Source organism: Alnus glutinosa, chromosome 10 (assembly GCF_958979055.1).
Source record: "Alnus glutinosa chromosome 10, dhAlnGlut1.1, whole genome shotgun sequence".
NCBI classification, from domain to species: Eukaryota; Viridiplantae; Streptophyta; class Magnoliopsida; order Fagales; family Betulaceae; genus Alnus; species Alnus glutinosa.
This window is the reverse complement of record NC_084895.1, coordinates 9,422,844-9,439,087: the sequence shown is the minus strand read 5'-3', so window position 1 is coordinate 9,439,087 and position 16,244 is coordinate 9,422,844. Positions and strand designations below refer to the sequence as shown.

At 36.3% G+C, this 16,244-nt stretch overlaps 1 protein-coding gene across 4 annotated transcripts in view; it reads left to right on the top strand.

Moving 5' to 3' along the window:
- LOC133879675 (uncharacterized) overlaps positions 1–16,244 on the top strand; it is a 96,712-nt gene that overhangs the window by 47,530 nt on the left and 32,938 nt on the right. For all 4 annotated transcript variants that reach the window (XM_062318353.1, XM_062318352.1, XM_062318351.1 and 1 more), the window contains one exon: positions 5,238–5,336. In XM_062318353.1, the coding sequence (XP_062174337.1) occupies positions 5,238–5,336 (99 nt within the window). The remainder of the gene's footprint in view (positions 1–5,237; positions 5,337–16,244) is intronic.

Below are 16,244 nucleotides of genomic sequence, written 5' to 3'. Positions count from 1 at the left end.
CGACGCCCTTCTTCAACAAACCCAAGAAGCTGTTGGGGGGGGGGGGGGATGATTGAGCTTCACCTATGACAGCTTAGGAGGAATTATAGGATTATCCTTTTCTTCAGCACTAATAGTAGTATCAGAAGTTGCAGGAATAGGAAGAGATTCAATTGGAGACATACTTGGAGAAGTCTTGATCATTTCAGCTAAAGAAATAGGTAGTTCAGCCGAAATGGGCCGACTTTCCTCCCCCTTGCTTGGTGCCTCAACTTCTTCATCATCAATTATAACATTGATAGATTCCATCACAGTCTTTGTTCTTTTATTGAAAAACCTGTAAGCATTACTGTTTGTGGAATACCCCAAGAATATACCTTCATCACTTTTGGGATCAAATTTTCCATGATTCTCCCTATCACGAAGAATATAACATTTACTTCCAAAATTCTGAAGTGCTTAACTGTGGGCTTCTTACCTTGCCAAATCTCATAGGGAGTCTTGTTTGTTTCAGGCCTGAGGTAGACTCTGTTGATAATATGGCATGTAGTATTGACAAACTCTCCCTAAAAATATTGAGCAAGATTTTTTGAGTGGATCATTACACGGGCCATCTCTTGAATCACCTTGTTCTTTCTTTCTACAACTCCATTCTGCTGAAGAGTGATAGAAGAAGAAAATTCTTGCTTGATCCCATACAAAAGGTAGAATTCTTCAAACTTGGTATTCTCAATTTCCCTTCCATGATCACTTCGGATCCTCATAATCTGGCAGTTTTGCTCAATTTGAACTTTCTTGAATAAATGTTGAGCTGCATCAAAAGCATCAGATTTTTCCCGAAGAAGAATAGCCCATGTATATCGAGAAAAAATCATCTACTACCACCAATATATACTTCCTTCCACCTAGACTAGCAATTCTAGTAGGACCCATGATATCCATATGCAGCAATTCTAAATTTCTAGAAGTTAGAATACCTGAGGTCTTCTTATGAGCTGCTCGAGTCTGCTTCCCTAGTTGGCAAGGACTACAGACTCCTTTTTTAGTCTTCTCCATTTTAGGTAGATTTTTGACAATTCTTTGCTAGCAATCTTCAACATATCTGTGAAATTCAAATGCCCCAACCTTTGATGCCATAGTTCACTGTCATATATGGTTGCCTTATTGCAGATAATTTGAGGATCTGAAGTGAGACCAGGAAGGCCATAGCAGTTGTCAGCAGTCCTTTCTTCCCCCCATAAGCCATTTGCCACTATTGTCAAAGCTATTACATTCTTTTTTGGAGAATTGAATCACCAAATCATTGTCACAAAATTGGCTGATGCAGAGAAGATTTGCCTTAAGCCCTTCCACATACAAGGTTTCCTGAGATGCTCCAAGTCCTGGAATGTCGATGATCCCTTTTGTTAGTATTTTATGTTGGCTACATTCTGGATGACAAAAACATTTTATGTAACGGTTGCTTTTTAACAGGATTATCGGTTTTATTTAGAGGCTTCAAGTAATATAGACAGTGTCTCATTTCATGCCATGTGTATGGTCACAAGTTTCTAGAAGATTCCATGAAGATTTCATGTGATTTCCAAGTCAGAATAGCCGATTACTATGCAACCATCCGGACGGGCCTTTGAAGGCGTCTAGATGCCCCGTAGTGTCTAGAAGCTACAGTGTTGAAGAACGTCCGGACGTCAGGGTAACATTGTCCAGACGCTAGGTCAAGCTATTCAGAATCCGAGTAGAAATTGGATTTCATGTTCAGACATAGATTGGGAAACAGCAATCGTTTGGACGGAAGGGCAACACCGTCCAGATGCTTTTCAAGTTTCTAGGAAGATTTCTGTACACGTCTCAGTGTTTTTATCATAACTCTCTGCTTGAGTATTGGATTGAGACGAAATTGGTGTCATTGGAAAGCTCAAAAAAAAAATACTACAATTTGAACATCTCAAAGGACAACAGAAACGTCTAGACGGAAAGAGAGTAACATCCGAACGGCCTGTAGAAATTCAAGAAATTTCATAATTCCTTTTCAGACACGGTCGCAGAAGATCGTTCGGATGAGGCTAACTTCTATCCGGATGCTCGAAAGTCAAAGTTTAAAATTGAGTAGATTTAGGGTTTCTCTAAGCCTATAAATAGAGGGCTCTAGACTTGTAATTTGTAAGAATTCTGTAATGAATTCTATAGTGGTTAGAGAGGGTGTTTAGGGAGAATCGAAGATCTGCTAGCTCTTAAGCCGTTGCCGGTGTGTGCTTAACAATTCGTGTGAAGTCTATCTTAAGGGTCAGCCCTAAGGTAAAGGATTCCATTGAAGACCCCTTCAAGTAGGAGACTTGGTTGGGAAGCGTTCACGATAGGTTTCGTGTCAAAGTTAAAAGTATGACTACTGCATAAGGGTATGTGAGTACGAGTATCTTGTAACTAGCTTTGTTTTCAGTATAGTGGATTTCCTAGGTTTGGCTAACCCAGAGTGCTTTTTCTTTTCACAGAGTTTCCACTTCGTCAACAAATATCTTGTCTTTTAAATTCCACATTTTAAGATATTTTGTTGCACTCAAACACACACACTTGTTGTTAGAAGTCAATATTTATTTTCACCTTTTCCAATAACCTTGGATTGGCTTCCATCTTCATAGGTGATTCTTCCTTCTTTGCCCATCTGAACTTCTTTCAGTAGAGTCTTATCACCTGTCATATGTTTAGAGCAGGCATTATCCAAGTACCACAAATAAGTATCAAGAATTTTTAAGGCAATATCAGTAACTAGACATAGATTATCCTTATTTTTAACCCAGACTTGTTTGGAAGTTTTATTCTTATTATTAGTTAAGACAGATCTCTTTTCATTAGGAGTGAGGCTTCCTAACTTCTCACTAATAAGCTTAACTTGATCACTTAAATTCCTAACTTGGTTCTCAAAACCTAGTTCACCTTCCTTAGGTACATGCAATCTATCCCAAGGTTTTTGAGAACGAATCTGGAAGCAATTAGGGTGGATATGACCACTAATGCCACAGCTATGACAAGTTGGGATAGAATTACAGTTTTTATGACTAGCCCCTTTATCCCCACAAGTAAATTGAGTATGATTATGAGACATGTTAGGTTTAATAAACATAGTTCTATGAACAGACATAGCATGAGAAACATAAGCAACTTTATCAATACTTAAGTCAGAATTAAAAGATTTGTCTAAAGGTAATTTAGAATTCATCAAATCATCTTCTAAAGACTTAATTTTTCCAATAAACACATCTTTTTCAATTTCAAAATCTTTAAGTCTTTGTAAGTGATCAACGCTAGATTTTTTAAAATCTTCAAATTGTTTAAACAATTCGACACACAACCTTTGGAGTTTATCTTTTTCCGTCAAATCAAAATTGACAAACATGAAATAAACAACAAAATTCAAACAAAATAACACTCAAGAATTTAATCTTCTCAGAGTGTACCAAGCTCTGATACCAATTAAAAAATAGATGACTTTTATTTTAACCATGTGTGTGTGCACAATGTGTTAACAAAATAATATAAATGCAGAATTTAAAAGACACAAGAATTTTGTTAATGAAGTGGAAACTCAATTAAGAGAAAAACCACTCCCGGGCAGCCAAACCCAGCATATCCACTATTCAGAAGACAAAGCTAGTTACAAAGCAGTAGTAGCACTCATATACCCTTATGCAGTGGTCGTACCTTAAACTCTGATGTGTAACCTAACACGAACGCTTTCCAACCAAGTTGCCTACTTGAAGGGGTCTTCAATGGAATCATTTACCTTAGGGTCAACCCCTAAGATAGACTTTAGTTTAGCACAACAATACACTGTGGCAACGGTTTGAGAGAGACCGATTTAGCACAATAACTCTAAAATATAACTCTTTAAGGCTACAAAAATCTAAAATCGAGTATGGTTTGATTTTCCTAGGCGGCGTCCAGATGATAGCTGAGGGCGTTCGAACGGTCAACTATGAAACCGGCTTTCCAAATTTTCACGATATTCTTTTCTGAATAGGGCCACGTCTGGACTGTGTTGCCCTAGCGTCTAGATGGTTGCACTTTAGCTGCATGCAATTTCCATATCAAGGCTATGAGCATCCAGACCATGAAGGCTGACATCCGAATGGTTGAACTGATTCACACAATTTCCATAGATGAAGCTTGAGCATCCGAACCATGAAGACTGAAGTCTGGATGGTTGAACTTTGTATGCGTGGCTTGCCTTATAAAGGAGAATGTCCGGACGGAAACACATCAACCAGACGGTTGCAACTGTCTTCCCATATTTGTGTTTTGGAACAAAATCCTTTTCCTTGTCGAACAATGAGAGGTGCCCGGCCGTGTTGCTGAGATGTCTGGACGGATGCAAGCTGGAATAGTTCAAAGGTTCTTGACACAGAGGAAGGTCCAGATGGAAAATTCTCATCTTCTAGATAGATGATGCTTGGATAGTCGAGTGTCCAGATGGAATATCACGTCGTCTGGACAGATGCAAGGGATCTAATTTCTTTGACTTGGAATCTGTACAGAAGCTTCTAGAAATGTAACTATGAATAAGAAGACTTCTGAAAATGACTGAACCCTTGTATAAAAGCATCATTACATGAAAGTTATTTTGTCCAATAGAATGCAGCCAATTACAAACCAACACAGATTATCGTAGAGGCTAAATATTATGTTTTTTAATTATGTTTATGTGGGCTTTCTTGTCTAGTCGAAGTTTGGGCTTAAGTGCTTTTGCACCCCTATAGTGCTCTAGTAGCCACTAGCTACTCTAATTCGCGTGAGTTTTGGGCTTGATTCTCTCTCTTTAACAAAATGAATTTTTTACCGGAGATTTGTCACCTGGATAAAAACCAATTGGTCCCCTCAATGGGGGTGCTATTATACATATCATGAATCCAAAAAGAAAAAATAAAATAAAAGGAGAAAAGATAACCTCCAAGACACCTACAAAGAGGATTTATTTCGTAAAATAGTGTCTTGGTCGCATTGGCACCCATATATCTGGTGCAATTTATTCTACATTTCGAATGCTAGAACACATTATACGATAAACCCAAATTTCTAAGGTATATTGAAGAGTTTCTTTCTTTCTTTTCTTTTTTTTTTCTTTTTTTTTCTTTTTTTATGTAAAATCCGTGATATATTGAATAGTTATTTGTTTAATCTTTTGTGTTGCTAAAAAACATTTGCCCATATGTATGAAAACTATCAATGCATTCTTGTTAAGATTCATTGTCCCTTTTCTATGAAAGGCATACACATTCAACCAACTAGTGCCATCGAGGAAATTCGTTTGAGCATTCAAAACAATCAAAGTCCCCAAAGCAATCAAGTAAAAACCACAAGATCAGGTATGTTGTTCCCTAAACTATTTTTTCCCTAAGATTTGGCTTGCAACAGTAAGAAAAATATTTTGGACAACTTCATATTATCATGTGATAATTACTTAAAGGATAAAACCATGACTTGCCTTCATTAAAGAAACAATAATCCAATAACTATTTTTCTTTTATTGTTGGCAATCTCAATGTAGAAATTACTTTGTCCATAAAGTAAACATGAAATATGACATATCTTGAGAGAAAAAAATAAATTAAAATTAATGATTTATTTAATATTTGAAAAAATTCATATTTTCGCATATATACTTGTACAAAATTTGTCATTTATTCATATTCTTTACAACAATTACAAATCTCTAGTTTAGAATTTGTGTGATATTCCAATTTTTATTAAGGGCTTCTAAAAATATTTATTGTGCGACCCGATTCAAAACCATTTTTTTTTTTGAAACCGGATCATCACAATAACATGTACATAGCCTTCATCCTCTCTTATATGAACATGTCATATCAGAGATTAACACATAGTAGCAGAAACATTATCTTAATAAAAACTTACATAACACACAGAACTGACAAATAATCTATTTCATTAAAGTTTAAACATTGTATCTATTACGTTACAAAGAATGACTATACAAAAGTGCCACATGCGACACAAGACATATATATGTACCATAGAGCTATATGAACATGACAATAGATTGACTAGCTATAAGTTAAACCCAAAACTTCTGGCATCCCAGGACCTCAGTCACAATGGCCCAAGTATGCGGCTATTGGATCCTTATCCAAACCCCTGGTACCTATAGCAACAATACCATCTAAGTGATCGTGGGGCGCCACATTTGCCCATGCAAAAATATGAGTCTACATGCTCAACGCCTATGAAAATCACTAAGTTTTCACAGTGAGCCGGCTTTTCACTATCCATGTGACTTTACAATAGCAACTACCTTTGGGTTTTACAATCTTATAAAAGTAGGTCGTAGCTGATAAACATTGTAGTTATGAAACCCTTCAAATATAATGTAACACCATGCCCTTTACAAAAAGGCGTAAGTGAAAATTTTCAATTTTCCATGCCGTTGGTAGCGACGACTTTCCAACTTTTATTTATTATTGTTTTTAGTATAGGCAGCGATGACTTTTCAACTTATTATTTACCCATTTACTAGTCATAACAGTAAAATATGCAAAGTTCCAAACAAATTGCATATAATTAAATAAAGCATAAATCACAACATTATGGAAAGCAGTATCACTCTCAGTAATTATAAAACACTTACACATGTAATTAAACAAAATGAATATAATTACATATATTCGTAAACATGACATTATGAATATAATTACAATATTACACAAGTGCTCTTTGCAATATAGTTTGGTAAATGTCATAGTGTATTAGTACAAAATACTAAGAACCTATTTTAACACTTCATTACTATTTCTAACTTCTAAATAACCTAATGGAGTTTCTTAATATCATTTGGATATTACAACGGCATATAAAATAGGTTGATTATATTACCACATATTTTCATGTGGGTATTATTATGGCATTTATTAATTAATGCCTAAAATACCCTTACATTAAAACGAGCATCATAACGACATTAATATTAAAAATCTTATATCAATTTTGTACAAAATTGACATATTGACCTTATTAATGTAAATAATGAGAATTATATTTTAAAACTAGATGGACGGCACATTGGCCAAAATATAAATAATTCTTAGTTTTGTCTTATAAAATTGGGTAGAATAACAACGCTTTTACAAAATACTCCATTCTATTTAGGCATTATAACAACATATTTTGTTAATTAAATACACCACTTGAAAATACTTGTTTAGACACAACATTTAAACATTAAATATCTAATAAAAATCATAAAAATTAGAACTATGTTTAAAGACTTACCAAAATATCTCCAAAGCAAGTTTGAGATATTTTTAAGAAAGGCTCTAAATGTTTCTAGCAGAACCGGCCGAGAGAGACATGAGAGCATTCTACTTCTTTTTCTTTTTCCTAGTTTACTAGTCGAGAGAGAGATATTATATGAGAGAGAGAGAGAGAGAGAGAGAGAGAGAGAGAGAGAGAGAGAGAACTTTTAATCTTTTCTTTTTCTTTGTTGGCTACGACAGAGAGGGAGAAAGAGAATAGAGAGAGTGAATTCTTCTCTTTCCCTTTGAGTTAGCCGTGAGAGAGGCAGTGGATATTTGAGAGTTTCGGAGAGCTTTTCTTATATTTTTCCTTTGAAAATAGAAGCTGGACAAGTGTGTGAGAGACGGAGTTTTATTTTTCATTTTTGTATCTATTTTCTGCAACTGATTGAGAAGAAAACAGAGAGGATTGAGAGTTTCTGTTGCTGTTCTATTAAAGGGAAAGAGCTACTATTAAGAGAGATTTTCTGCCATTAGAAGAGCAGCAGAAGAAGAGAGAGCTTGGGTGAGTCTCTGTAGAAATTACATAGAAAGAAGTATAAGGTAGAGAGTTGCAGAGAGTTCTTCCTTCGCCGTGGGTGTGTGTGTGAGCTCGCTGGAAAACAAATATCCACTTAGTTAACTTCAGACCGAGACTAGAACATAGATTAAACCCACTGTTGTAAAAGAAAACAGAGAAAGGGAGAGCATAGAGCAACAGAGAAAGAAAGGAAAAACATAGGAAGAAGAAGGTGAAGTTGTGTGATGAACCAAAGGGCTGCATTCCTTTTATAGAAGCTTGGATGGCCAAGATTAGCTTATGTTGATCGTATCCAACGGTTGGGAGCATCTACTTGGGCAGCAAGTTGAAGATATTTTGTATAAAAAATCGGAGGATAGCTAGTGCGATACAATTCATCTTCTGTAGAACTATGTTGATCGATCGAGTGCCAAATAGCAAGGATCGATCACCATGTCTAGATTTAATTATTCCCATTTCGATTTTATAGCTTAACGTCTGATAATCTTATTTAATCAATTTAGAATTATGAAAATGCCTTAAATAATATTTATTCCTATAAATATTCACATCAAATATTAATGAATATTCTCATAAATATTCATATATATTCTTTTGCCTTATTACTAGGTCTTAAATTTCTATTTTAAGATGTTATATTTTATGTCTTAAAATCCGGGGTGCTATATATAATATCTTAGTTATGCATATATGGGCATGTTCCCAATTCACACTTGAAAACATTTTCATACTAACCCCTCTAAGTCATAACATTGTACATATATAGCTCAGGTGCACATATATTATACATGTGTCCCTTTATGGAGTAGCAAAATCGGGGCATATATGCATTTCTAAATATGGAAACATATAGCATCATAACTCAGCTACACCCATATACATGTGTCCCGCTCCCTTGAGTAGCATAACATAAGCATACAAACATATCTAAGCATGAAACCAAGAAACGTCATAACTCAGCTACATCCATATACATGTGTCATGCCCTCTTGAGTAACGAAAACCAGCAAATAAGTATCTTTAAAAATTGAACGTATGAAAACATCATATGCAACCAACCGTAATGGTATGCATATGCTTTGTCCTAGTCAAACGCATATACATACTGCTATATCTATTATGAAAACCCTAACAATTGAAAACATATTTGAAAAATAATAATGACTCCTAAATTAACCGCAACTAAGCATGCAACCAAATATGTAAAGCAATAAATAGATTGACACAGATATTTGGTTATGAAGTGGAAACTCTTTGAACCAAAGAAAAAAACCACTCCGGGGCAGCCAAACCTAGGAAATTAACTAACAAAAGAAATAACTAGTTAAAAGACAGTCGTACTCACAATATCTTTGCAGTAGTCTTACCTTAAACCCTAACAAGTACCTATACTTGAACGCTCTCTACCAGACCTTGTCTGAAGAGTTCTTCAATTGATACCTTTAACTAGAGCTCCTCTCTAGTTAGGCTTCAAACAATTGAACGGTTACAGTGCAAAAACTATAAGAGAATTAGCACATTTAACAATTTATGCTTGATAACTCTTCTCTTTGCGCACATGAATTCTATTCAGTATTCATACAAAAACACAGCCCAGAAGCCCCTTTGAATAGGCTTCAGAAAACCTAATTCTACACAAATTCGGATTTCCAAAGGCGGCGTCCGAACTTGACTTCCGCCGTCCAGACCTGCAACTGTGACTTCATAAAATTGCTAAAGCGTGTCCGGACTTGCAACCCTAGCATCCGGCTGGTTGCATTAAAGGAACCTACTAACCTTTGCGTCTGCTGGGCCGTCCAGACCTCTTTTGGACTTGAACTCACTAACCTAGCCGCTCGCTGATGGCGTCCAAACATGTATCAGACTTTGAGTTTCTGAGCTAGGCATCCGGACTCTAGCATTTGGGCGTCTGGACGTGTTATAAGGAAAAGCGACTTTCTGAACTGTAAAGTCTCCATAAAATTTCCTTCACTAGAATCTTTCCTTCTTAGTGATATTCTGGGCAGATATTGCCTTGTTGAGCTCTTTCCATCTTAGAATAAATATTTTGCAATAATTCTTTTGGAATACAGTGTCCTTGATATGGAAGAGTTTTTGTCAACAAAATGTAGCCAATTAAAATAAACCAACAAACTCCCCCTTTGGCCATTCTTGGACAAAATTACTTATACCAAAAATTAAAAATACTCATCCTTTTTTGTCTCAAAAGGATAAAGGGTAAACTAAGTATTCACAGCTAGTAAAATAAACCATGATAACCCAAAAATTAACCAAAATATCTAGTGTTCCGCAAAAATAGCCCAGACAAAAATAAATTGTTTATCAAAACATCCGAAAAAAAAGTGACATAACACTTAATCTTGCTGCAGCTTTCTGAAAAAGATAACAAAGACAAGCAGAGTAATTCTTTCACACAGATAATCAGAACACGCATGTATATAAAATGGAGAAATCAGTCACATAGCAATTCAAACATATCTAAAAATATACATGAGAGTCAAGTAATTTATGAGTGAAAATTTCTCTGTAGAATATGAAACTTAGACAATTTACTCAACTCATATCATGCGTGTCATGTGTGAAAGCTTTCTCAATTAAGGCAGTATGTTCACTAAGAAGGTCTAAAACAATTGAATTTTCTAAATAAGAGAAAATTATTGTTTGATGAGTCAAAAGTCAAACCTTATCTTACAAGGGCCTAGCCACCTTCATCTGATATACTCCCCCTAAGTCACAACACTTTTTATTTTACTTAATCCGTTTGTGATCGTCTATTTCTGCAATAATTTGATCATTAGCTATTTCTATAGGGACAAGTGTAAGAACAATTCAACAGCACATTTAGCAATGGATCGTTTGTGATATTTATATTTTTTGAGAATTTATTTTGCTTTTTATATTTGGTGCTGTAACCTAGAAACAATGCCAGAATTTATAGGTTCTAGGTTAAAAAAAAAAAAAATCTCTTTAAAGAATTTTTAGTGTAAAAAACCAAAGATTAAAAATTTACCTTAAGGAAGCTTTTGATAATGCACAAATTCATCGCATGAGAGGAATAAACTATCAATTTTCAGATGCAGTAGAAAAACTTAGCAAGATATCAAGCTAAACATCTTAAGCATATGTAAGAATATGTCATCAATGCACATAGATTGAGATATCAATTCTAAATACATAAGCTATCTGATGAAATGTATAATGAATAAACTACATCATCCCATAAGCTATCGAATGAAATTTATAAAGAATAAATTGCATCATCCCCCTTTTGTTAAAAAAAAAAAAAAAAAAAAAAAACTAAAAAATAGCAAGTAAAATAGTAAAAAGACACACTTTAGTGGAAAAGATTAAAGAACACACTAAAGTCCAATCCTAGCATGTAGGAAGACATGTCACATGCACCAATGGCTTTCCTAAGAGATTTAGGTTTGGTAAGGATATTAGCCATTTGGTTGTCAATGGGCATGAAAGAAAGAGATACTACCCAAGACTCAACAAGATCACAAAGGAAGTGATGACGGATGTCTATGTGCTTGGTGTGAGAATGTTGAATTGGATTCTTGAAAATATTAATGGCAATTGTATTGTCACAATTAACAGCCATGGTATCTTGTGCAAAGCCATAATCAGAAAGAAGTTGCTTCATCCAGAGCAATTGAGTGCAGCAGCTACCAACAGCTATGTATCTGCTTTTGCAGTGGATAGAGAAATAGAGGACTGTTTTCTACTCAGCCATGCCACTAGATTGGTGCCAACATAAAAGCAACCGCCTGCCGTGCTTTTTTGATCATCTGCATTGCGATCCCAATCTGCATCAGAATACCCTATAAGCATAATATTTGTCTCTTGAGAATACCAAAGACCATGAGTAATTGTATCATTTACATAACAGAAGATACGTTTGACAGCAGTGAGATGAGATTCTTTGGGATTAGCCTGAAAGCAAACACATACACCTACGATGAAAGCAATATCAGGTCTACTTGTGGTGAGGTACAAAAGACTCCCGATCATATTTGTGTAAAGAGTAGAGTTCACACTTTTGCCTATAAGATCTGCATTGATTTTAACACTTGTGCTAGGTGTGCAAGCATGACTCTTCCCATCTAAACCAAACCACTTCACCAAGTCTTTGGCATACTTGGATTGAGAGATAAAGATCCCTTCAGGGGTTTGTTTGACTTGGAGACACAAAAAATAATTTAGCTCTCCATTCATACTCATCTCAAATTCTTGCTTCATCTCTTTAGAGAATTCGTCGGCTTGAGAATCAACTGTAGCTCCAAAGATGATATCATCCACATAAATCTTAGCAATGAGCTTGTGCTTATCTTGGTTCCAAATAAATAAGGTCCAGTCAGCATGTCCTCTTGTAAAACCTCGAGCCAAGAGATAAGTAGCAAGACGCTCATACCATGCCCGAGGGGCTTGCTTAAGGCCATACATAGCCTTTTTCAGTTTGTAGACATGCTGAGGATGATGAGGATCTTGAAATCCTTTGGGCTGTTCCACATAAACTTCTTGAGGTATTCAGAAAGGCACTTTTGACATCTATCTGATAAAGCATGAATCCAAGATGACAAGTAATAGATAGCAAAATTCTGATGGACTCTAGTCAAGCAACAGGGGCAAATGTTTCATCAAAATCTACACCTTCAATATGAGTGTACCCTTGAGCAACAAGTCGAGCCTTGTTTCGAATTACAATACCATGCTCATCGGACTTGTTAAATATCCATTTGTTGTTGATGATGTTGTGATCAGGAGGTCTGGGAACAAGAGTCCATACATTGTTTCTGGTAAACTGATGTAATTCATCATGCATTGTAGAAATCTAGCTTTCATCTTGTAAGGCTTCATCAACTTTCTTGGGCTTAAATTGAGAGGTAACAACTATAGAAAACTTGATTTATCATTTTGTTTCTTAGTCGAAGATCTTCATTAATGTCTCCAAGTAGTTGCCTATGAGGATGACTCAGCTTAACCCATGAGGATGGATCTTTGGGAGGATCAGCGTGATCAAGTTCATCTTGAGATGATTCAAATTCACTAGTTGTATTCTCAGGAGGTACAGCTTTTTGAGGAGTTGTATTAGCAAGAAGAATGATTAGCTTATCCTTAGGTGAAGAAGGAGACTTGACTGTTCATGTAATAGGACTTGATGATTCCACGGGAGTATCTGTAGGCAATGGATTATCCTCCTTGCTGAGTGCTCCAGCTTCTTCATTATCAACCACAACATTGATTGATTCCATGACAGTGCTAGTTCTCTTGTTGAACACTCTGTCAGCTCGGCTGTTAGAGGAGTATCCCAAAAGGATTCATTCATCTCTTTTAGCATCAAACTTGCCCAAATTTTCCCAGTCTCTAAGAATGTTGTACTTGCTTCCGAAAATTTGAAAATATTTTAGTGTAGGCTTCTTACCTCTCCATATTTCGTATGGAGTCTTGTTGGTCTCAAGCAGAAGGTAGACTTGGTTGATGATATGGGAAGCGGTGTTGACAACTTCTCCCCAAAAATGTTGAGCCAGATTCTTGGAGTGTATCATAACCTGAGTCATCTCCTAAATAACTCTATTATTCCACTCCACTACACCATTTTGTTAAGGAGTGATAGGTAAGGAAAATTTCTATTGAATACTATGAAGATTGCAATATTCCTGAAAGCTGGAATTCTCAAATTCTCTTCCATGATCACTACGGATTCTCATGATAGAGCTATTTTGCTCAATTTGAATTCTCTTGAATAGTTGATGGGCTTAATCAAAAGCATCAGATTTTTCCTGAAGAAAAAGAGCCCAAGTATACTGAGAGTAGCGATGACTAAAACGTATTTTCTTCCACCCATGCTAGTAGTTCTTGTGGGACCCATGAGATCTATATTGAAAATTGAAATTGACTTAAAAAATAAACAGCAAGTGTGTGCACAAAGTGTCAACAAAAATAATAATGCAGAAATTAAATTATACAGAGATTTTTGTTGACGAAGTGGAAACTCAGTTAAGAGAAAAACCACTCCGGGGCAGCCAAACCCAGGATATCCACTATTCAGAAGACAAAGCTATATACAAGATAGTAACACTCACATATACCGAATGCAGTGGTCATACCTTGCTCTCTAACGTGTAACCCAACACGAACGCCTCCCAACCAGGTCTCCTACCTAAAGGGGTCTTCAATGGAATCCTTTATCTTAAAGCCAACCTCTAAGATAGACTTCAGATGTAGCGCAGCAACAACACACTTGCAATGGCTTCAGAAGAAAAATAACTTCTCTGAGCACTTGTGGAATTCAATACCGAATTCTTGCATTTCTCAATGCACAGGGGCCTCTATTGCAGTGATATGTACAGATGCCGTCCGGAAGGTGACCCTAGGCCGTCCGGACAGACAACTGTGCTACAGGATTTTCTGAAAATTTTGCTGAAAATCTTTCATGTTTAAAAGCGCATCCGGACGATGAGACACTAACATCCGGACGGTCATACGTCTGCTGCAAGTAATTTCCATATAAGGCTTCACGCGTTCGGACCATGGGAGATGAACGTTCGGACGACAATTCTTCAACATGAAATTTTGATATCTGATTTGCGCGCATCAGGACCATAAGGGTCAGACGTCTGGACGGTTGAAGTCGAATCGGCAATTTCCATATTAGTTGCACGCGCGTCCGGACCAAGGCTGACTGACGTCTAGACGGTGATATTTGAATTGCGATTCTTGCCTTATATATGAGCGCGTCCGGACGAGAAACCACATCGTCCAGACGGGTGTATCAATCTTCCTTTATTCTAAACTAGGAAAGAGTCTGAAGCTGATCGATCATTGAGAGGCGTCCGAACAGGCTGCTGAGACGTTCGGACGGATGCAAGCTGGAACAGAAGCTTCTCGATACAGTAGAGAGTCCGGACAGAAGGAACACGTCGTCCGGACAGATGATGCTTGGTCTGTTGGGCGTCCGGACAGTATGGCAAGTCGTTCGGACGGATGGACAGTAGATAGATGGGTGTCCGGACGGTTGACAGGGAACCGGAGATTTTCTGACTTGCAAACATAATCTTCTGACATCACCCTAAATAGTGGATAAAATAGCATCTTTACATACAAGTGATTTTGTCCAAACACAGAATGAGGCCAAAATACTAACACATATGAAGCGATTTTGAATTTCTGGAAGTGAGAATACTTAAGGTTTTCTTGTGAACTGCTCGAGTCTGCTTCCCCAACTGGCATGGCCCATATACTCCTTTCTCAATTTTGTCTATTTTGGGCAACTCTCTGACAACTTCTTTGCTGGGTTAAGTGCCCCAACCTTTGATGCCAAGGTTCACTATCATCAATTGTTGCCTTGTTGCAAGTGATTTGAGATTTTGAAGTGAGGCCAGATAGGCCATAGCAGTTTTCAACTGTTCTTTCTCCTCCCATCAGCCACTTGTCGTTGTTGTCAAAGATGTTGCTTTCATTCTTTGAAAATTGCACCACAAGATCATTGTCACGAAATTGGTTGAAGCTGAGTAGATTTACTTTAAGTCCCTCCACATATAGGGCTTCTTGAGATGCCGCAAGTCCAACAATTTGAATGATGCATTTTTCGATGACTTTAGATTGGCTACCATCTCCAAAGGTGATCTTTCCACCTCTGTCCATCTGGATTTTCTTGAGAAGAGTCTTATCACCTATCATATGTTTAGAGCGTTCACTATCCAAATACCACAAACAAGTATCAAGTACCTTTAAGATAGTATGAGCAACCAAACATAGATTGTCTTCCTTTTTGACCCAAACCTATTTATCCTTGGCATTTTTCTTATTTCTTTTATTACCCAACATGACAAATTTTTTATCAGAAGTAAGAGTTTCTAGCTTTTCACTTATGAGTTTCACTTTGTCACTTAAGGCTCTTACTTGGTTCTCAATACTTGGTTCATCTTTCTTAGGCACATACTATTTAACCCAAGGTTTTTGAGAACGAATCTGAAAATAGTTTGGTTGAGTAGGGATGAATCTAGAATTAGAATATTCAAATTCTTTGTGACCAAGAACATTGATATTTTTCGCTTTTCCCTGACAATTATTATGAATTTGATTATCAGACATGTTATGCTTAACAAACGTAGTTCTACAAGAAGTCAAAGCATGTGAAGGAGAAGTAGTAACTTTATCAAAATTCAAGTTAGAATTAGAAGAACTTTCTAGAGGAATATTTTATTCATTCAAAGCATCTTCCAAAGACTTAATTTTTTCAATTAAACAATTTCATTCAATTTTAAAATCTTTAAGTCTTTGTAGATGTTCAATGTTTTAATCTCTAATTTCAGCATATTTCTTAATCAAAGAAAAATATTCTGGAGGTCATCTTATTCTTCTAATTTACAATTATCAGAGTCATAAGACATGAAAAAAATGGAGTCTAGGATAACACTCAGGACATAAATCCAAAAATG